Source organism: Lepidochelys olivacea (assembly GCF_965140295.1).
Source record: "Lepidochelys olivacea isolate rLepOli2 genome assembly, chromosome: 9".
NCBI classification, from domain to species: domain Eukaryota; kingdom Metazoa; phylum Chordata; order Testudines; family Cheloniidae; genus Lepidochelys; species Lepidochelys olivacea.
In genome coordinates, this window is record NC_140419.1 from 9,702,838 (window position 1) to 9,725,898 (window position 23,061).

General features: G+C 44.3%; 1 protein-coding gene across 1 annotated transcript in view; it reads left to right on the forward strand.

Moving 5' to 3' along the window:
• The first annotated feature begins 1,546 nt into the window (after window positions 1–1,546).
• DCUN1D1 (defective in cullin neddylation 1 domain containing 1) overlaps window positions 1,547–23,061 on the forward strand; it is a 39,443-nt gene continuing 17,928 nt past the window's right edge. The window contains exons 1-2 of the mRNA XM_084638890.1: window positions 1,547–1,681; window positions 16,209–16,425. Of these exons, the coding sequence (XP_084495016.1) occupies window positions 1,679–1,681; window positions 16,209–16,425 (220 nt within the window). The 5' untranslated portion in view covers window positions 1,547–1,678. The remainder of the gene's footprint in view (window positions 1,682–16,208; window positions 16,426–23,061) is intronic.

Sequence of the window (23,061 nt, forward strand, 5' to 3'; positions counted from 1 at the left end):
TTTCCCTCTGTTCCCATTACATCCCAATAATAACCAATCTTCTATTTCCCAGCACCAAGTAATCAAGTAATCAATCAGGAGGTCAAGGTTGGGTATTAGGAAAAACTATTTCACTAGGAGGGTGGTGAAGAGCTAGACTGGGTTAACTAGGGAGGTGGTGGACTCTCCATCCTTAAAAAGAAAAGGAGTACTTGTGGCACCTTAGAGACTAACCAATTTATTTGAGCATGAGCTTTCGTGAGCTACAGCTCACTTCATCGGATGCATACCGTGGAAACTGCAGCAGACTTTATATACACACAGAGAATATGAAACAATACAAAACAAAAAAAATTGTTTCATATTCTCTGTGTGTATATAAAGTCTGCTGCAGTTTCCACGGTATGCATCCAATGAAGTGAGCTGTAGCTCACGAAAGCTCATGCTCAAATAAATTGGTTAGTCTCTAAGATGCCACAAGTACTCCTTTTCTTTTTGCGAATACAGACTAACACGGCTGTTACTCTGAAATCTCCATCCTTAGAGGTTTTTAACAGCCGGCTTGACAAAGCCCTGGCTGGGACTACTTAGTTGGGGTTGGTCCTGCTTTGAGCAGGGTGTTGGACAAGATGACCTCCTGAGATGTCTTCCAACTTTAATCTCCTATGATTCTTTAATCTCCTATGATGATTCTATGATTCAGAGCAGTGTTTCTCGACCAGGGGTACCCATACCTTACAGGTCTTCCAAGAGGTACTCATCTCATCTAGATCAGTGTTTCTCAACCTGTGGTTTGCAGCCTTGAGGGGGGTCCCAGAACAGGTTTGGGGGGGTCACAAGTGCAGGGCCAGCATTAGGGGGAGGCAAGCAGGGCAATTGCCTGGAACCCCATGCCACCGGGGACCCCAAGAATCTAGGTTACATGCTTCAGCCCCGCCGCCCCGGGGCTCAGGCTTCAGAAAAGGCTCACAAGTGAAAAACATTGCGTCACACTGAAATGTAAGTACAGTATTTATATTCCGATCCACTTTATTTTAGAATGGTCTGGTACAAAGGAGAAAGGAAGCAACGTCTCAGTAAGAGTGCGCCGGACCACTGTGGGGTTTTCATGTCTGATTTGGGAAGGAAGACGTTGTTTCAATGAGGTGGGGGTACGCAAGACAAATCAGACTCCACGCTGGGGTCCAGCAGTCTGGAAAGGTTGAGAACTGAGTTAGGAGGACTGGGGGAGGCTCCCCTTTTCGCCCTGCACTCCAATAACCACCAGGGGGGTTCAGCAGGTGTCCCTCTTATTCCCTCCCCACCCCATGGAAACTGTGGCACTGGGGGGCGACCCTGTGCACCCTAATAATCTCGATGGGAGGCAGGGGCGCCCCCTTCCTAGTCCCCTACAGCCCAATGGTTGCTAGGGGACAGGGGGCCCCTCCCCAACAGCCAGCCGGTGCCCAACGCTGGGAGCCGGGGTGTCCCCCTGAGGGGCGGGGAGCGCCCGGGGCAGACCCAGCGGGGGGCGCCTCAGGGAGTCGGGGACCCGGTGCCGGGCCGCCGCACTGCGCATGAGCGGGAGGCGGCGGAAGGGCCCGTGAGGAGCCGGACTCGGAGCTGGAGGAGCCGCTGCCGCCTCCGGAGGAAGCAGCCGCCGTCGCCGCCCTCAGTCTCCGCCTGAGCCGGGAGGGGAGAGGCCTGCACAGCCCCCAACATGGTGAGCGCCGGGGGCAGCCTCCTGGGTCGGGCCGCGCGCCGGCCCCCGGGCACCCGCCGCCGCGCAGCGCCGCTATGCGGGAGCCGGGGCCTAGTCGTGGTGGCGCCGGGGGGGGGGAGAAAGTACCAGGGGGCAGCGCCGCACAGGCGGAGCCTCCAGCCCGGCCGGACAGAGCAAGGGAGGCTGGGGGTCGCTGCGGGGCCTCGGCTCGGCTCAGGCGGGAGGTGGGGCGGGGGGGCACAGACCCCCTTCAGCTCAGGAGCTGGGGTGTGTGTGGTGGGGGCTCAGACCCCTTTCAGCTCAGGAGCTGGGGACGGGGGGGGCTCAGACCCCCTTCAGCTCAGGAGCTGGGGTGTGTGGGGGAGGAGGGGGGGCTCAGACCCCCTTCAGCTCAGGAGCTGGGGTGTGTGGGGGAGGAGGGGGGGCTCAGACCCCCTTCAGCTCAGGAGCTGGGGTGTGTGTGTGGGGGGGGCTCAGACCCCCTTCAGCTCAGGAGCTGGGGTGTGTGTGTGGGGGGGGGCTCAGACCCCCTTCAGCTCAGGAGCTGGGGTGTGTGTGTGGGGGGGGGCTCAGACCCCCTTCAGCTCAGGAGCTGGGGTGTGTGTGTGGGGGGGGGGGGCTCAGACCCCCTTCAGCTCAGGAGCTGGGGATGGGGGGGCTCAGACCCCCTTCAGCTCAGGAGCTGGGGGTGTGTGTGTGGGGGGGGGCTCAGACCCCCTTCAGCTCAGGAGCTGGGGGTGTGTGTGTGTGGGGGGGCTCAGACCCCCTTCAGCTCAGGAGCTGGGGGTGTGTGTGTGGGGGGGGGCTCAGACCCCCTTCAGCTCAGGAGCTGGGGACGGGGGGGGCTCAGACCCCCTTCAGCTCAGGAGCTGGGGTGTGTGGGGGAGGAGGGGGGGCTCAGATACCCTTCAGCTCAGGAGCTGGGGTGGCGGGGGGGGGCACACTGGTCCCCTGGAATGGCATATGCAGGGGAGGGTGCTGTGGGGCTCACTGGCTCCTTTGTGGGGAGGGTGGCTCAGGACCCTTCACTTCAGTGCTGCGGGGAAGCGGTAACTAGGCTCTGTGGGGAGGGAGCAGGAACTGCACCTCAGGGCTAGGGGAGGGGGTCTGAGAGTTCCTGGGGGGACTTTGGGACCCAGCATCTCAGGGAGGGTTTGGTAGGGAGTATTCCAGGCCGCTCCTTAGGAAGGAGTCCGGGGTGGGGTGGGGGGGAATCCCTGTACTTTTTGGGGTGGATTCAGGTCCCTTTGTATAGAGGGTCAGGGATTACTAGCTTCATGGGCATTTTAGGGAGGTTCAGTTTTTTGTGTCCTTGTTGGATTGGGTGGATTCAGATCCCAGCATACATGAGGAGCTAATGGGGATGCTTTCCTGGGGCTCAATGCCCATTGTAGCAAAGCAGCTTCACTGATGATATGGAGGTTTTTGAGGTTCATCAAACTGGAGCCTTCCTGGAGAATTTGTGGGCATTTACTTCATAGATTGGGGATTGATCCCTTTCACATCAGCATCACGAAGGACGTTCTATCCATTCACACTTTTTAATCTGATTTATTTTGGTAATAGCTAATGATTTCTGGTATACAGTGTGCTGTTTTAATTATTATTTTTTTAAATATGAGAGTATCTTGATATTGACTGTCTCTCACACACATTTTTGTGTACCCAAGTGAACATGTTTTAGTGTCATACTTTTTTCTAAGGCCTCATCTTCACACAAAAGTTGTACCACTTTAACAATATTGGCATAGTTAAAGTGGTACACTGCTCCTAGTAAGGACGTAGATTTATTGTTATAAATATGTGGGAAGGGGAATAAGCTATAAAGGTATAAAGCACCTTTACAGTGCTATAACTGCATCCACACTAGGGGTTGTACTAGCATAACTATCATTTAAAAAAAAAAAATCACACCGACATAGACTTGTGTAAAACCCTGTGGTATTCCAGGACATAGATTGTTGGTGTGGCATTTAGACCTCTTGCACTTCACTTTTTTGTTGTCATTAGAAATCCTTAATAAAAATTGAAACCTTATACTGAGCAGTTGGATGAAGTTTCTTTTTGTGTGAAACAGGTTTTTTAAGAGAGATCTTACTGTTGAAGGGTGGTGAGGTTGTTCACGAGTCTTAGTATAACAACATGCTTTTTGGAACTCACTTGGTCAATGGTTTTCAACCACTTTCATTTGTGGACCCTTAAAATTTTTAAAATGGAAGTGCAGACTGCTTTGAAAACTTAGACATAGTCTACGAACCCCTAGGGGTCTGCGGACAACAGGTTGAAAACTACTGTTTTGTGGTAATGACAATCTTTTGCTGATCCTTCAGACATAGTCAGCCACTCAGTTGAAAGCCACTGCACTAGCTAATTGTTACCTCAGCAGTGTTGTGCAACATCCGATGAAGTGAGCTGTAGCTCACGAAAGCTTATGCTCAAATAAATTGGTTAGTCTCTAAGGTGCCACAAGTACTCTTTTTCATTTTATAAAAAGCATCTTGTTAAGGCCTCAGGAAGTACAGTTAAACTAGATACCTGTACTGCTTAGGTCTTTGAAGGCACTTGTCTTTAGGCCTCATGTCTCACAACACAACCTGGATATGCCATATAACCACACATCAGATGTGTTGGCTGTGTATGCATATATCAACACCCGGCTTTATGATTAGAAATTGTAATTTAATCAAGCATTCGTACAATTTAAATACAAGAGAGGGGCAATGAGATGTATTATGCTGTGGATAGTCTCCTGGGGGAAGTGGCGGATGCCTATTTACTTTGGTCTTTTGAAACTACACTGAACAGAAGACTAGAAAACATTCTGTATGGAACAATGCTGTATTGTCAAGATGGACTGGGTAATCTAATAGGTTTATTATTGTATTAATTTGTATTCTAGTAATACCTGGGCACCTCAGTCATGGACCATGGCCTTGTTGTGTTAGGCACTCTACAAATAGGTTTTTTCCAACTTGTTTGATTCTACAATTAAGTTCCAATGGTTTGTTTATGTCACCATGAACTTCAAAGTAAAAACACATCCTCATTATGAAATGGTTAGGATTTCTTGTTATACTACTTGGGTACAAAGGCTTCGATTCTGCAAACACTTATGCATGCGCTTGTTTTTAAATCAATGGGCTGTTCACAATACTAAAGTTAATTACATGCCTAAGTATTTGCAGCACTGAAGCCTACAGACTAATTTTATAATCTTTATTCAGCAACTTACTTTGTTTACTGTCTTGTGTATCTGCACATGTTCTCTAAGAAAAACTTCTCTTGTGATAAAATGGTAAATATACAGTTGCTTATGACAAACTTCTTGCAGCAACAAGAAACGGAAATTCTTGTACAACTTGAAATTCTTAGTGTTTGACATTATCTTCTGTACTATCTTGTTTCAGCTCATGGCATCATTTTATAATTTAATATCACCCTGTACGTTGTAAGATGATTGTTTCATACAGCTATTTGGTACCTATGTGGTGAATATTTGTGTTTAAAATAGTTTGTTTGCACATCAAATTCAAAACCAGCTCATTTTCCTGAAGTAACATTTGTAGATTGAGCAACTGCATTTAGGATCAATTCAGGCCACTTCATCTGCATCTTTAAAAAGAGATGGCCAAAGGATATACAACTTTGTGTCCTTTCCCAGCTTTCCAAAGAGTCCATTGGATTCATGTTTATGTAGTTTCTTTTCACCAGAACTATCTTAAGATTGTTCAGGAATAGGGGCTACTGTCAGAGCATTGTGTGATTTAATGTGTAGCCCTTGATTCTCTGACCACATTCTTGCGGTGTGGAAGTGTGTCTTATGGAAGCAGCTATATAGGGGCTGTATAGATGCTTCTAGGCTGGACCAGAATTATGGGTGCAAATATTATAATGTTGTTGTGCACCTGCTTTTAGGGCAGAAGTGAAAAAGGCCTGAATTCAGCACTTACTCTGCCTGCCAGATTAAGGGCTTGTCTACACTGGCACTTCACAGCGCTGCAACTTTCTCGCTCAGGGGTGTGAAAAAACACCACCCTGAGTGCTGCAAGTTTCGGTGCTGTAATGTGGCATTGTAGACAGTGCTACAGCTGGTTGTTTGTTTGTTTGTTTCGTTTGTTTGGTTTTTTTACAGCGCTGAGAGAGCTCTCTCCCAGCGCTGTGCCGTGACTAAACAGCCCCATTAAAGCACTGCCGCAGCAGTGCTTTAACGTTGCTAGTGAAGACGTGCCCTAAATCGGAATTACCTCAGTGACTCTCAGAGCTATTACATTCTCTTGGTTAGCTAGGTAAGAATTGTATAAATTACAATGAAAGATTATTCAATTACACACACACATTAATTGAAATAACCTTAAATTTGTAAAACAAATCAAGGAATGTCAGCAAACTTCAAGATAACCCTGCTGGTGTTCGCACCCTTTCTTTGAGTGGTTTATGTTGCTGGACCTTGTGAATGTTTAATTTTTGTGTTGCTGACTTGAAAATGAGTGGATCTTATTTCAGCTTAAAATACAATTTAAAAAAAAGAAAAGAAAATGTGTCCTTGCTCTCTTCCTTTTATCTTCCTTTCCCCAAACACCTGAGAAGAGAAGGAGGTTATCAGGATATGATTATTATTATTGACTAGTAAGATATGACTATATACAGAAAATGCTGTGGGGATTGATTTTTGGTAGTGCTACCCTTCAACTTGGACTTTGCATTTGTTTTTGATTTGCTATGCACCCATATGCTATGGCACTAGATGCATAAATTATCCCTCAGTAAATGCATAGCTTGTTGTGGTAATAAATACTTCTGTGATCAGTTTTTATGCTCTCAACAAATATGAAGAATAAAATACACCTTGATCAGATTTTGCTTTTTATGTTTTACCAGTTGTATATATTAATAAACACAAACAAGAACACTTATGGTTATTTGCAAGTGTCTGATGCATTCTTTTGATGGCTGTAGCACAACCCTGAATGCTTTTGATTCTAAAGAAAAGTGAAGAAATGCTCTTGTGACCATAAGAATACTCCCATTAATGTGCACACGAACACTTCACAAATCAGAACCCCAGAGCTGAAAGGTGATCATACCTGCAGACGCTAATGTCTACATACAGTGCCTTCAGGTTATTCAGCGTTTGACGTGAAGTCACTGACTGGAGTTCTATATGAGTGTAAGGGCCTCTCCTGCATGCAGATTACTCTGTAGGGTTTACAGGCAGTTTATGTATCCTTAACATAAGAACTGATCTTTTTCTAAAATGCAAGCCAAGATTCTGCAGAAGTTGATGCTCCTTACTTGGAAAAGATTCCTATGCATCACATCTATGTGAGTTTTTTAGACCCTAATTTAAGAGGCCTAATAAAGGTATACAAATATTATAGTTAAAGATGTAACCTCTAAATAAGTTCCAGTGCCTCGGTTGCTATGAGCTTTTCTAAACTGCAGATTGACAACTGGCTGGAGTTTTATGAGTGTTCATTGCTGCTATTGGGACCCCTATGGGTAGTTGTGAAACTGACAAGAAGAGGTAGGCATCCAAAATGTGACACTTGGAAGAGTAGAATAGCAGAGACTCCCATCACACATGGGCCAGAATATTGGTTTGGTGGAGATGGTAATCGAACAAATACTCTCTACCTTCTGGAAGCCAGAGGGATTTGGGGTGGGGATTCTTCAAATTGATCAGATGCCAAATAGCTGGAGACTACACACAACCTCTGGGGAAGTTCCAGGGGCAACGTACTGGAAAGAAGTCCATGCTTCCGTTTCTAAGCAGCATGGAAGGAGGGGTGTTGACTTCTCACATGGATGTTAATCTTAGACAGCAGGGCCCCCATCTTTATTTAGTGATCTAGCTATTATGTGTTTGGCAAATGTTTAAGTCCGATATACGAGGGTGATGGTGAGTTGGTGGCTGTGGGAACTATTTTTAAAAAATTATTTGTATTGCCATAGTTCCCCAAAGCAACAACTAAGATCTAAGTTTCTATCGTTCAAAGAGCTATATAAACACGCAAGAAGACATGATCTGTGTGCTTTGTTTCAGTGTGGGGGAGGAAGGAGAGGGAAGCGGAGTCACATGACTAGAAATGAGTTGATAAAGGATGAAGATAAGAACTGCCATACAGGGTCAGACCAATGGTCCATCTAGCCCAGTATCCTTTCTCTGACAGTGGCCAGTACCAGAGCTTTGGGGGACATGTACAGCACAGGACAGTTTTGGATAGACCCACCCCTGTCTTCCCCTCTTGGCTTCTGGAAGTCAGAGATTTAGGGTCACCCTGAGCATGAGGTTACATCCCTGACCATCTTGGCTAATAGCCATTGATGGACCTATCCTACATGAACTTATCTAGTTTTTTGAACTTAGTTATACTTTTTGCCATCACAGCATACCATGGCAATGAATTCCACAGGTTAATTGAATGATGTGTAAAAAAAGTACTTTCTCTTGTTTGTATTAAACCTGCTGTCTGTTAATTTAATCAGGTGACCTTTTGTATTGTGGGAAAAGTTAAATAACACTTCTCTATTCACTTTTTCCACAGCATTTTTGATTTTATAGGCTTCTGTCATATCTCCCTTAATTGTCTCTTTTCTAAGATGAGCAGCCCTAATCTTAGAACCATAGAGTTAGAAGAGACCGCAAGGGACATCTAGTCTAACTCCCTGGCAAGATGCAGGATTTGTCGTATTTAAACTGTCCAAGACAGATGGCTGTCCAGCCTCTTTTTGAAAACTTCCAGGGAAGGAGCTTCCACAGCCTCCCTAGGCAGTCTGTTTCATTGTCCTACTGTTAAGAATTTTTTCCTGAGATTTAATCTAAATCTGCTATGCTGTAGTTTGTACTCATTGCCTCTTGTCCTGCCCTCTTGTGGCAAGAGAGAACAACTTTTCTCCATCTTTTTTATGGCAGCCTTTCAAGTATTTGAAGACTATCATGTCCCCCCTTAATCTCCTCTTTTCCAAACTAAACTTACCCAGCTCCTTCAGCCTTTGTTCATATGGCTTGCATTCCATCCCTTTGATCATCTTTGTCACCTTGCGTCTGGATCCTTTCCAGTTTCTCTACATCCTTTCAAAATTGGAGACTGTACTCCAGCTGAGGCCGAGTAGAGAGGTACTATCACCTCCCATGATTTGTGTTGTTAATGCAACCTAAAATTGCATTTGCTTTTCCCCAACAGCATCACATTGTTGACTCTTGTTGAGGTTGTGATGCACCACAACTCACAGATCCTTCCCAGCATCACTGCTGTCAAGCCAGTTATCCCCCATGCTGTATTTGTGCATTTAGTTTTTCTTCCCTACGTGTAGCACCTTACATTTGTTTTTGTTGAATTTCATTTTGTTGTCTGTCGCCCAGTTCTCCAATTTATCAAAATCCCTTTGAATTTTAGCTTTAGCCTCCAAAGTATTGGCAAACATCCCTAGCTTTGTGCTATCTGCAGATTTGATTAGTATGCTCTTTATTCTTACATCCAGATCTTTAATAAAGATGCTAAATAACACTGGACCCAGAACAGGTCCCTGTGGAACCCCAGTTGAGACCTCCCTCCAATCTGACATCATTCCATTAATAAAAAGAAAAGGAGTCCTTGTGGCACCTTAGAGACTAACCAATTTATTTGAGCATAAGCTTTCGTGAGCTACAGCTCACTTCATCACATCACTGCATCCGATGAAGTGAGCTGTAGCTCACGAAAGCTTATGCTCAAATAAATTGGTTAGTCTCTAAGGTGCCACAAGGACTCCTTTTCTTTTTGCGAATACAGACTAACACGGCTGTTACTCTGAAACCTGTCATTCCATTAATAGTTACTTTTTTGATTGCACTTGTTTAACCAATTGTATATCCACTTAATGGTACTTCCGCAGAGCCCACATTTCTCCAGCTTACTTAATAGAATATCCTATGGGACTGTGTCAAAAGCTTGCTGAAGTCCAGGTATATTCTGTCCACTGCATTCCTCATATCCACCAAACCAGATACCTTGTCAAAGAAGGAAATCAAGCTAGTTTGGCATGATTTGTCCTTAGTAAATCCATGCTGGCTGCTAGTGATTACCCTTTCATGCTCCAGGTACTTGTAAATTGGATGTTTTATACATTGCTCTAGTAGCTTCCCAGATATCGAGGTCAGGCTGACTGGTCTGTAATTCCCTGGCTCCTCCTTTTCAAAGATGGGCACTATGTTAGCCCTTCTCCAGTCTTCCAGGACCTCTGCTATCTTCCATGAGTTTGCAAATATTATTGCCAGCCTTTTTGACTGCTGCTGCGCATTGAGCTGGAGTTTCCAGAGCTATCCACAATGATTCCAAGATCTTTCTTGAATGGTAATGGCTAATTACCATTGTAGTTTGGATTATTTTTTCTTAATGTGCATTATTTTGTACTTCTCAATGTTGAATTTCATCAGCAATTTTGTTGCCTGGTGACCCAGTTTTATAATATCCCCCTTTAACTCTTTGCAGTCAGCTTTGGATTTAACTATCTTGAATAATTTTGTATTGCCTGGAAACTTTGCCACTTCACTGTTCACTCCCTTCTCCAGATCATTAATGAATGTTGAACAGCACAGGTCCCGTACAGATCCTTGGGGCCCCTGCTGCTTAGCTCTCTTCATTATGAAAACTGACCATTTATTTTTACCCTTCGTTTCCTATATTTTAACCGGTTACTGATCCATTAGAGGACCTTCCTTGTTATCCCATGACTATTTAGTTTCCTTAAAAGTCTTTGGTATGGGACCTTATCAAAGGCTTTTGGAAAATCCAAGTATGCTATCTTGACTGGATTACCCTTATCCACATGTGTGTTAGCACCCTCAAAGAATGTTAATAGATCGGTGAGGCATGACTTCCCTTTACAAAAGCAATGTTGACTCTTCCCCCCAACAATTGTGTACATCTGTGTCTGATAATTCTGCTTTTTACTATAGTTTCTACCAATTTCCCCAGTACTGAAGTTAAGCTCACTGGCTTGTAATTATCAGGGTCACCTTTGGAGCCCTTTTTAAAAATTGGAATTACTTTCCAGTCATCTGGTACAGAGGCTTGTTTCAGTGATCGGTTATGTTATACTACAGTTAGTAAAAGTGGCAGAGAGTCCTGTGGCATATTGGATGTATTCACCCACGAAAGCTCATGCTCCAATATGTCTATTAGTTTATAAGGTGCCACAGGACTCTGCCGCTTTTACAGATCCAGACTAACACGGCTACCTCTCTGATACAGTTAGTAGTTCTTCAGTTTCGTATTTGAGTTCCTTCAGAACTCTTGTGTGAATACCATCTGATCATGGTAACTTATTACAGTTTAATTTATCAATTTGTTCTAAAACCTCTTCTACTAACCTGTTCATGTGTGTACTTCAGATTTGTTGCCTTAAAAGAATAGGTCTGATGTGGATATCTCCCCCACATCCTCTGCAGTGAAGACCAATGCAAAAAATTCATTTAGCTTCTCTGCAATGTCCTTGTTTTCCTTGAGTGCTTCCTTAGTTGTCTAATGGCCCCACTGCCTGTTTGGAAAGCTTCCTGCTTCTTAAGTACTAAAAAAAATTCTTACTGTCAGCTTTTGCGTCTTTAGCATGTTACTTCTCAACTTCTTTCTTGGTTTGCATTCTTATACTTTTATGCTTAACTTGCCAGAATTTGTGTGCCTTCCTATTGTCCTCACCTTCAAAGCCTTTCAAGACTGTGGCCATATTTGGAAGTCAAAACCTAGTGAGGATAAGAAGTTTGAATTTGATGTGGTTGAAAGTAGAGAGCGGTTGGAGGGATTCAAAGGGAGAGCAGTGACATGGTCAGAATGGGCAAATTGATCTTAGCAGCTTTGTTATATAAGGATTGGTGAGGCTGATCATGTCAAGGGGCCAGAGAAGAGGAATAATTAGAGAATATTGCCCAATTAAATGTATTATGGAGCTTTTATATCTTTCTCTGAAGCAGTATAGTATTGGCCACTGTCAGAGACTCTGTCCAACTAGACCGGGGGTGTCAAACTAATTTTTTGCTGGGAGCAGGAGCAAAAATTCACTGATAAGCAAATTTTGCAGTCTTGTGCAATTGCATAATGTGTCTCATTAGTGAAGTTAAATACTGTGTTTAAAGAAAATGTGTTCACTTAGAATTCATAATTAAGACTTTTTTTTCATTCTTCCCCCTTTCCTCTGGGGGAATTTCTCTCTTTTCCTACCCTCTTTTAGGAAATCCTGTTCTTTGGAGGCAGGAGGTACTAGGGAGTGAAGTGGAGAAGATGCCATGTCCCTGAGCCCAATGCTAAGGTCTGAGAGAGATGGATAGAGAAAAGGAAGGCGAGGCTAGAAAAGAACTTCTCTGTGCCAGGCTTTGTGGTGTTACCTGTGCCCTCCTGCTCCTCCCAAGCAGTGGCAGTTTGCACAGGCATCTGTGTGGTCAGGCATGAGTTTCCTCCTTAGTGGCTCCCTCTAGGCTAGATTGCCTTTCATTTCAGAGGAAGTTGCAAGCTGAAGAACAGGGTTCTTGGCGCCACATGAAACTTGAATAGGGGTGTCAAGAATTGGGGCGAATAGGTGAATTGTCTAGAATAGGGGTGTCAAACAGTCCACAAGAGATTTGTTTCAGAATGGTCAGTGTTATGCATAAACATCTATCTAGGTTCTTATATCATGCTCATCACATAAATTTTTGATCAAAGGGAGTGGTCTGCAAAGATCTGAGTTTGTACTTTTCTCCTTATCCAGAGGCTGATAGAATTTATTAGAACATTCAGTCTATTCATTTGTTTCACTTTTCATTGTCTTTTTTTATTTCAACAATGATAGCAGATAGACTTTTGTTTAACTGACTTCATGTTACTAGAATGTTCCCTTCAAGTTGTGGTAGAGGCATGTTAGCTAACCTGAATTGGGGTAGCAAGTACTCTATCTGTCTCTAGTTAAATACAGGAAAGGCTATAGGGTTCCGTAGCCCCTCTCTTGAGCATTTTAAAAGAAGTCTCTTGAAACTCAGGTTCTCGAAATACTTTTAAAAAGTGAACAGGAGTACTTGTGGCACCTTAGAGACCAACAAATTTATTAGAGCATAAGCTTTTGTGGGCTACAGCCCACTTTATCGGATGCATAGAATGAAACATATAGTAAGAAGATAAAAAACACATACAGAGAAGGTGGAAGTTGCCATACAAACTGTGAGAGGCTAATTAATTAAGATGAGCTATTATCAGCAGGAGAAAAAAACTTCTGTAGTGATGATCAAGATGGCCCATTTAGATAGATGACAAGAAAGTGTGAGGATACTTAATATGGGGAAATAAATGCAATGATCCAGCCACTCCCAGTCTCTGTTCAAACCGAAGTTAAAGCTGACAAAGGAGGTGCTGTCATAGTCATGAATAAGTTGGAATATGAACAAGAGGCTGCTAGGCAGCTCTCTAACTCCACATTCTACAGGCCATTATCCTCTGATCCCAATGAGGATTACCAAAAGAAACTACACTATCTGCTCAAGAAAATCCTTGAAAAAGCATAGGAACAGATCTGTGCAGACACATGCCTAGAACCCCAAGCAGGGGTATTCTGTTTGTTACCCAAGATCCATAAACCTGGAAATCCTGGACACCACATCATCTCAAGCATTGGCACCCTGACAGCAGGATTGTCTGGCTATGTAGACTCCCTCCTCAGGCCCTATGCTACCAGCACTCCTAGCTATCGTCGAGACACCACTGACTCCCTGAGGAAACTACAATCCATCGGTGATCTTCCAGAAAACACCATCCTAGCCACTATGGATGTAGAAGCCCTCTACACCAACATTCCACACAAAGATGGACTACAAGCTATTGGGAACAGTATCTCTGATAAGGTCACAGCAAACCTGGTGGCTGACCTTTGTGACTTTGTCCTCACCCACAACTATTTCACATTTGGGGACAATATATACCTTCAAGTCAGCAGCACTGCTATGGGTACCCACATGGCCCCACAGTATGCCAACATTTTTATGGCTGACTTAGAACAACACTTCTTTAGCTCTCATCCCCTAATGCCCCTACTCTACTTGCACTACACTGATGACGTCTTCATCATCTGGACCCATGGAAAAGAAGCCCTTGAGGAATTCCACCGTGATTTCAACAATTTCCATCCCACCACCAACCTCAGCCTGGTCCAGTCCACACAAGAGATCCACTTCCTGGACACTACAGTGCTAATAAGCGATGGTCACATAAACACCACCCTATACCGGAAACCTACTGACCGCTATTCCTACCTGCATGCCTCCAGCTTTCACCCTGACCACACCACACGATCCATCGTCTACAGCCAAGCTCTGCGATACAACCGCATTTGCTCCAACCCCTCAGACAGAGACAAACACCTACGCCCAAGAAAGAAAATAACAGAACGCCACTAGCTGTCACTTCAGCCCCCAACTAAAACCTTTCCAGCGCATCCTCAAAGATCTACAACCTATCCTGAAAAATGATCCCTCACTCTCACAGATCTTGGGAGACAGACCAGTCTTCGCTTACAGACAGCCCCCCAACCTGAAGCAAATACTCTCCAGCAACCACACAACAAAAACACTAACCCAGGAACCTATCCTTGCAACAAAGCCCGATGCCAACTCTGTCCACATGTTTATTCAAGTGACACCATCATAGGACCTAATCACATTAGCCACGCCATCAGGGGCTTGTTCACCTGCACATCTACCAATGTGATATATGCCATCTTGTGCCAGCAATGCCCCTCTGCCATGTACATTGGCCAAACGGGACAATCTCTACGCAAAAGAATAAATGGACACAAATCTGACATCAGGAATCCATAACATTCAAAAACCAGCAGGAGAACACTTCAGCCTCTTTGGCCTCTCAGTAAAAGACACACATTGAATCTATTTCCCTATGTTAAGTATCCTCACACCTTCTTGTCAACTGTCTAAATGGGCCATCTTGATTATCACTACAAAAGTGTTTTTTCTTCTGCTCATAATAGCTCATCTTAATTAATTAGCCTCTTACAGTTTGTATGGCAACTTCCACCTTCTCTGTACGTGTTTGTGTGTGTGTGTGTCTGTATATATCGTTTTACTATATGTTCCATTCTTTGCATCCGATGAAGTGGGCTGTAGCCCACGAAAGCTTATGCTCTAATAAATTTGTTAGTCTCTAAGGTGCCACAAGTACTCCTGTTCGTTTTGCAGATACACACTAACACGGCTGCTACTCTGAAACCTTTTTAAACCTTTCACACTGACCCTGGTATGTCTACACAGTGTAAAAAAAACCAAACACCCAAAAAACAAAACCACTACAGCAAGTCTCCGAGCCGTCTCAACTTAAGCTGGCAGGGCTTATGTTGCATGGCTAAAAATAGAAGTGTAGACATTCAGGCTCCAACTCAAGCCCAAATGTCTGTACTGCTATTTTTAGCCCCTTAGCCCAAGCCCCATGAGCTCCATTTTGACCTGGGTTCTGAGATTCACTGCTGCAGGTCTTTTTTTGCTGGGTAAGTTTTGTAACCGTATCGCTGTATTGGTTTAGGCAAGTTGCTTAAGTTTTTTTTTAGTCTGTTTCTGCTTCTATAAAATAGAGACAATACCTACTTCATGGAACTGTTGTGGGGATTATATAGTTATTGTTAAGGTCTTTAAAAACAAAAAGCACTATATAAATGTTTGAAGATGTTTCATTTTTCAATTTTCAGCTTTCACTATTTTTAAATGCTAGTATTATCTGAATTGAAGTTGCAGATTAGTCTGTCAACATCTGGTGGGGGGTTTTTTGCATGAGGAATATGAGTTTCCCAAATTACAGCAGACTTTAAATTTTATGCATTTCAGTTACCTTTCTTTGGCGCACATAACATTCAAAATTGCTCTTGCTTTAAGCAGAGAACTTGATATCTTCTAGGCAAGATAGGTTTTAAAAGATCAGCCTTTTAAATAGGAACTGCATGTGCACATGTTGTTATGCCATCATCACTACAGCTTATTGCATATTGAGATGATATTGTAAATGTTAACATTTTCTGGATGGTTTGTGTGATGATTTAGTTGATAGTTTTGCCATTACATGGAATACGTGATAGTTTTGCCATTACATGGTATACATGGAGTACGAGGTACCCTTCCATTGTGCAGCCAGAAGGGGTTGAGAATACTGAGGACACTGCTAACTTCTTCAAGTAAAGATTATGGGCACACAGTGTTGTTGATGTGCACTCGTAGGAAAGCAGCCACAATGTTTTATAGGAAAGTATCTATTTATACCTGTCCAGTTGTATATATTATAATTTGCCTAAAAAATATGTCCACGTGTAATTTTTTTTTAAAAAAAGCATCTTTTCATATAACCGATTGTAAGAAAAACAAGGTATGTATTAAGTATAAAGAGCATAAGTTGCAGTCTGACTGTTTTAATTTTTGTTAGGGAGAGTTTAATATATTGTGAAGGTTGTAATGGAATTTGGAGGTACTTGTATTTTTTTCCAGTAACCAGTGTTCGTCTCAGTATTGTCTTTTTTCTAACTTTCCTAGAACAAGTTGAAATCGTCACAGAAAGATAAAGTTCGTCAGTTTATGATCTTCACTCAATCTAGTGAAAAGACTGCAGTGAGTTGTCTATCTCAAAATGACTGGAAGTTAGATGTTGCAACAGACAATTTTTTCCAAAATCCTGAACTTTATATACGAGAGAGCGTTAAAGGATCATTGGACAGAAAGAAGTTAGAACAACTATATAACAGATACAAAGGTGAGTGCAGTGAGTTCTAACAATTATGCTTTTTAGATTATTTTATTTGCAGCCGCTAATTTGTAGATTCCACATGCATCGTATGTTTATAACTGGGCTACTCTACTTAAATTTAAACTGATCTGTACACACTAACTTTTGTATAACTAATAATACAAGCCCAGTCTAGAAAAGCAGAGATACCATTTATGTAAAGCCCCAGTACTGCAAACACACACATACTTAACTTCATGAACTATTGACTTAAGCATGTGTGTAAGTCTTTGCAAGATTGGGGCTTAAACTTAGAACTTCATGTAGTGTTACTCACGTGACCCCTTGATATCCAGGCTTCTTTAGATTGATTGGTTCTTTTGTGGGTAACATATTACTCCAGACTTAATCCTTGACCAAATAAAATCGCATATAGATTGATCACTCAATCAAAAAGGTGGAGTGAGGATGGGGAGTCACTTTAAAAGCAGCCCTGTAGTTTTATGAGACCACTACAGAGAGGGCAGGAAAGAGATGGTAACACCCACTGTGGTCTACTTGAAAATGTCATCAGTTGAATGTTTGGCTGAACAACGAACAAAGGCAGAGGGGGTTTGCAGCAATAGATTAGATTCTGCAATAAAAAAAAACTTCATGTTTTAGTTTAAAAAATATAATTTGCATAGTCATCTTTACATTTTCTATTAGTTTTAAGATGTGTGCTCTTTGCATAAACATTGTGTAATACACATACGATTATCCTGAAGTCTTTGCTGGCTTACATTAGTAGAGGGTTATTACCTCCTTTTGAAATGTGAGGACCTCTCTTCTAGTCCAGCTACTGACTTCTTATGAACTGTGGGGGGAGAGAGGACATGAGGCTGGATGATTTGGGGTTGTTAATGAGGCAACAAAGTCTTTTTCTTCGAGGTTACTATATCCAATTCAGCTCAAGTGGTGAATGGCCAAAATTATAGCTGATTGATGTCAAGTTTAGTAGTTTTATGGGGAAACCAATTTGGTTGTCTCAAAATCCATCATTGGAAGTGGCACCCACATTGGCAATCTTAGTCAAGAACTTGAGCATGCATTGAGGAGTTAACTACCTTCATTTTCCTAGAGTTAGAGCCTGTCTACATTAACCTGGAGGGTGACTAATTGCCTCCCGGATAGAGGAGGTTGAGCTAAGTTGTATTAGTAGACTGAGGGAGCTCAGTTGTGGAGAGACTGAAGAGGAGACAGGCAATGTTCCCTCTAATTTTTTTCATCCAAGTGCAGAATGAATTTTTTTGTGTGCACTGAGGTATGTGCAGATGTGCACCACCAGTAGAAACAAAAAACCTAGATATAATATATATTTTTTAAAAGTTACCATAGGGATAATTACTCCAGCCAGGACAGGTTAAGCATTTTAGAACTCACTAGCCAAAGAATTAAATCTAAGTGTAAGAGAAATAAAAATTGTGCATAGACCAGTCAAAACACTAAAATAACACACTTTGAAAGAATAAAATTACAGAGAATATATGTGCACTGCCAGAAGTACCAAGAAGTAACAACAATAATAATATAAGTGTGTGTTGGGAGGTGAGTGAGATATAGACTCTGTGTGTGTGTGTGTGTGTGTGTGTGTGTGCTGGCTGCTGGGGAAGTTTCTGAGAGATGCTGTGTGCTGTCTCTTTAAGACACTCGCTGAAGGCTCTCCTGCTCTGTCCTGAGCCCTGTTGTCTTCCCTCCCCTGCTCTGCAGAGATGGGATGCATGGGCATGGGGCAGGAGTGGGGGGAGGAGGGGGTGTGTGTGTGTGAGAGAGAGACACACGCACGCATACTGTGTGAGCTCACTGCTGGAGACATCTCAGCACTCTCTCTTTAAGAAAGGCACTCAGTCACTCACCGTTCACCACAGCAGCTCTGAGTCCTGAACCAGGCCGTGTCCCAGCCCCCACTCTGCGGAGATGGGATACAGAGGTTTGGGGGGAGGACACCTGACATCAGCACACACACCCACACCCACTCCCCGCTTTGCACAGCCAGCAGGAGGGTCCCAGGAGCAGCTGCAGGACAGCAACGTGGGAAGAGCCGGCTGTGTGTGCTCTGCTAATCACCTGGGCAGCATTTAAATCTCTCCTGGGTGGCCGCCCAAGCGCAGAGGTTACAGGGAACACAGGAGATAGGTATCTCTGACAGAAGCCTTGGACTAGGGCTTAACAGGCAGGATACTACCAGGAAACTATAGTGAAGCCTGAGGGCGTGGAAGGGTTATTAATTTGAGGTCTTGTTTGAATCTTTATTCGGACTTTTTTATACTACCCCAGAAGGGGTCTAGATTTTTACCTGACTTAGCCAGAGAGTCAAGCCACAGAATACCCTAAGGGGGTGTCAGAAGTGCTCATCATGGGCAAGCAAGTAGCCAGCAGAGAGGGGGTACAAGAGCTAAAGTTCCCTGCAATGCCATGTCCGGATGCGAGGGGGTGCTCTAGAGGTGAGGACACATGTTTATATGAGATTCCAGAAGAAGGATTTGGAACCCCACTGTCTGAAAAAAGCAGGAGATACCAACTTTGTTTTAAGGCAAAGTGTAGAGGAACAGACGAAGAGTCTTTTTCTTTTTCTCTTCTGGGACAATGGAGTATATAGTCTGCATGCTGGCGACCCAATAGGAGCAGATGCATGCTCTTTTGTTGTACCTACTATAAGGGCAGCAACAACAGCAAGAGGCTGGTCAGGCTCAGCAAGAACATTTCCTGCAATGCCTAGAAAAGCAGACCCCGGGACATGAATGGTTTGGGGAGAAGAGAATTCTGCCAGACTGGTACTAGGCCTGGCAAAGTTGGGCCCAGATGTTGACCTGGAGGGATTTTTGCACACATTTGAGAGGGTAGCGACCGCAGCAGATAGCCCCATTCTTCTCAGGAGAAGCTCAGGCGGCCTACTAAGCTTTGTTTGACAGCAGGTACAGTCATACAAAATAGTAAAAGATATTCTGGATAAACTGGGTCTGGGCCCAGAAGTGTACCACAACATGTTTAGGACAGAGCCTCTCCCCTGAGGGTGCACCTTAGAGTGGCAGCATATTTATGCAACACATTAGTTGCATCCTGATACAAACTCATTAGACAAAGTGATGGACCCTGTACTTGTAGAAGAGTTCCTAAGGATCTTGTCTGCGGGGGCCCATAGTTGACTCCAAAAGTTTCGGCCAACTTCTGCTAATGAGGCCATGGTGAGTCCAGAGACCTATGTGGTAGGTGATAATGCTGAACCATCTGAAAAAAGGCATAGCTCAAAGGGACTGTTCTGATGGAAGCCATGTGAGAGAACCCTGACTCTAGGATGGCATGGGAGATGCATGGAGAGAGAAATTCATAGACAATTCTGTACTTAAGAAACTGGAGGAGGTAGCAGCACTCAGAAGAATCCAGTTTTGTGTTTCTGGTGTGGCCAACTGGCTGATATACCGAAGGCTTGTCCAGTCACGGAAGGCGGCTTGAGATGTTCCCTCAGTAGGGGGCACACTTCAGCCTCCCAGGTAACTGCTGAAGTGGCTGGACAGGAAATGAGAGGACTGATTGAGTCTGGGTGCAGACAGAGAAGAATAGTCTCCTCATAGTGAGAATAGATGGGCGTTTGTCAGTGAAAGTTTCATGTGTACCTGGAAGACATGGGTCTACCTGACGATAGAGACAGAACTACAAGGTTGGAGGAGTAAGCTGAGTGTCAGCATTGTAAGATCATAGAATCATAGAATATCAGGGTTGGAAGGGACCTCAGGAGGTCATCTAGTCCAACCCCCTGCTCAAAAGCAGGGCCCATCCCCAATTAAATCATCCCAGCCAGGGCTTTGTCAAGCCTGACCTTAAAAACTTCTAAGGAAGGAGATTCCACCACCTCCCTAGGCAACACATTCCAGCGTTTCACCACCCTCCCAGTGAAAAAGTTTTTCCTAATATCCAACCTAAACCTCCGCCACTGCAACTTGAGACCATTACTCCTTGTCTTGTCCTCTTCCACCACTGAGAATAGTCTAGAACCATCCTCTCTGGAACCACCTCTCAGGTAGTTGAAAGCAGCTATCAAATCCCCCCTCATTCTTCTCTTCCGCAGACTAAACAATCCCAGTTCCCTCAGCCTCTCCTCATAAGTCAGGTGTTCCAGACCCCTAATCATTTTTGTTGCCCTTCGCTGGACTCTCTCCAATTTATCCACATCCTTCTTGTAGTGTGGGGCCCAAAACTGGACACAGTACTCCAGATGAGGCCTCACCAATGTCGAATAGAGGGGGACGATCACGTCCCTCGATCTGCTCGCTATGCCCCTACTTATACATCCCAAAATGCCATTGGCCTTCTTGGCAACAAGGGCACACTGCTGACTCATATCCAGCTTCTCGTCCACTGTCACCCCTAGGTCCTTCTCCGCAGAACTGCTGCCTAGCCATTCAGTCCCTAGTCTGTAGCTGTGCATTGGGTTCTTCCGTGCTAACTGCAGGACCCTGCACTTATCCTTATTGAACCTCATCAGATTTCTTTTGGCCCAATCCTCCAGTTTGTCTAGGTCCCTCTGTATCCTATCCCTGCCCTCCAGCATATCTACCACTCCTCCCAGTTTAGTATCGTCCGCAAATCTGCTGAGAGTGCAATTCACACCATCCTCCAGATCATTTATGAAGATATTGAACAAAACCGGCCCCAGGACCGACCCCTGGGGCACTCCACTTGACACCGGCTGCCAACTAGACATGGAGCCATTGATCACTACCCGTTGAGCCCGAAAATCTAGCCAACTTTCTACCCACCTTATAGTGCATTCATCCAGCCCATACTTCTTTAACTTGCTGACAAGAATACTGTGGGAGACCGTGTCAAAAGCTTTGCTAAAGTCAAGATACAATACATCCACTGCTTTCCCTTCATCCACAGAACCAGTAATCTCATCATAGAAGGCGATTAGATTAGTCAGGCATGACCTTCCCTTGGTGAATCCATGCTGACTGTTCCTGATCACTTTCCTCTCATGTAAGTGCTTCAGGATTGATTCTTTGAGGACTTGCTCCATGATTTTTCCGGGGACTGAGGTGAGGCTGACTGGCCTATAGTTCCCAGGATCCGCCTTCTTCCCTTTTTTAAAGATTGGCACTACATTAGCCTTTTTCCAGTCATCCGGGACTTCCCCCGTTCGCCACGAGTTTTCAAAGATAATGGCCAATGGTTCTGCAATCACAGCCTCCAGTTCCTTTAGCACTCTCGGATGCAGCTCATCCGGCCCCATGGACTTGTGCACGTCCAGCTTTTCTAAATAGTCCCTAACCACCTCTTTCTCCACAGAGGGCTGGCCATCTATTCCCCATGTTGTGATGCCCAGCACAGCAGTCTGGGAGCTGACCTTGTTTGTGAAGACAGAGGCAAAAAAAGCATTGAGTACATTAGCTTTTTCCACATCCTCCGTCACTAGGTTGCCTCCCTCATTCATTAAGGGGCCCACACTTTCCTTGGCTTTCTTCTTGTTGCCAACATACCTGAAGAAACCCTTCTTGTTACTCTTGACATCTCTCGCTAGCTGCAGCTCCAGATGCGATTTGGCCCTCCTAATTTCATTCATACATGCCCGAGCAATATTTTTATACTCTTCCCTGGTCATATGTCCAACCTTCCACCTCTCCTGGTCCATAATTGAGGGTAGAGACTGGCTTAATCTCCCAGCCCTATTACGAGAAAGAGTACTGCTTGGATCTGTTGACCGTAATATGACCGTCACCTAGATGTGGGGTATTGGGCTGCACGGCCCAGTGGCAAGGGTGAGGAGTCGATGGGCTGTGGGGAGCTGAGAGGAGACATCAAGACTCTGAGAGGAGACATCAAGTCAATTACAAGCCCTGGCAACTCAGTTATGAGGCAAACTGGAAGCATCATGACAGAGAATAATAGAGAAGGCTGTAAAACAAGAGCGAGAACTGGTTTGGACAAGACTGGCATATGAAAAGAACTAGCTGTACTGTATATCATGGAAGCATGTGACAGTGGGGCCTCAATCTCTGGGAGTCAAGAGCAGGACCATGCAAGGGAGAGATCAAATTGGGCAAATTTGTGGGAATCGGATGTTCTGAGTGAGGAGACGGGAGAAGCTGCCCTGGTCATGGACTCTGATCTGCCACGTCACAGGCAATACAGGAGGCCGGAGCAGCCATGGAAAGAATACAGTTCCAGTAATTCCAAGGTAGGTTAGCCACTGCTGAAGAAGGCTTGCAAATACATGTGCAAGATAAAGAATACTGGAAGGAATGTTATCAAGATGTGCTCGATGACCAAAACACTTTGTTCATCTGGATGCATGACTTGGAAGAAGAGCTGGAATGACTGCAAGGCCAAATACAGTAACACGGACAGAATACCTGGACAAGTACTGCCTCGGGGCGGGGAGTGGGTAGGTGATAGGGGTTAAGTCCCATCACCAGCCAGGCAAGGGAAGGCATCCAATTAGTTATGCTTTGAATCTTGGGAGTAACTAATTGCCTCCTGGATAGTGGAGGCAGAGTTAAGCCATACAAGTACACTGAGGGAGCTCATTTTTTTTTTTGGAGAGACTCCAGAGAAGGCAGATCTCTCTCTGATGGAGAGATACCCTGGAGTAGGGCTTAACAGGACAGATACAACAAGGGACCTGTA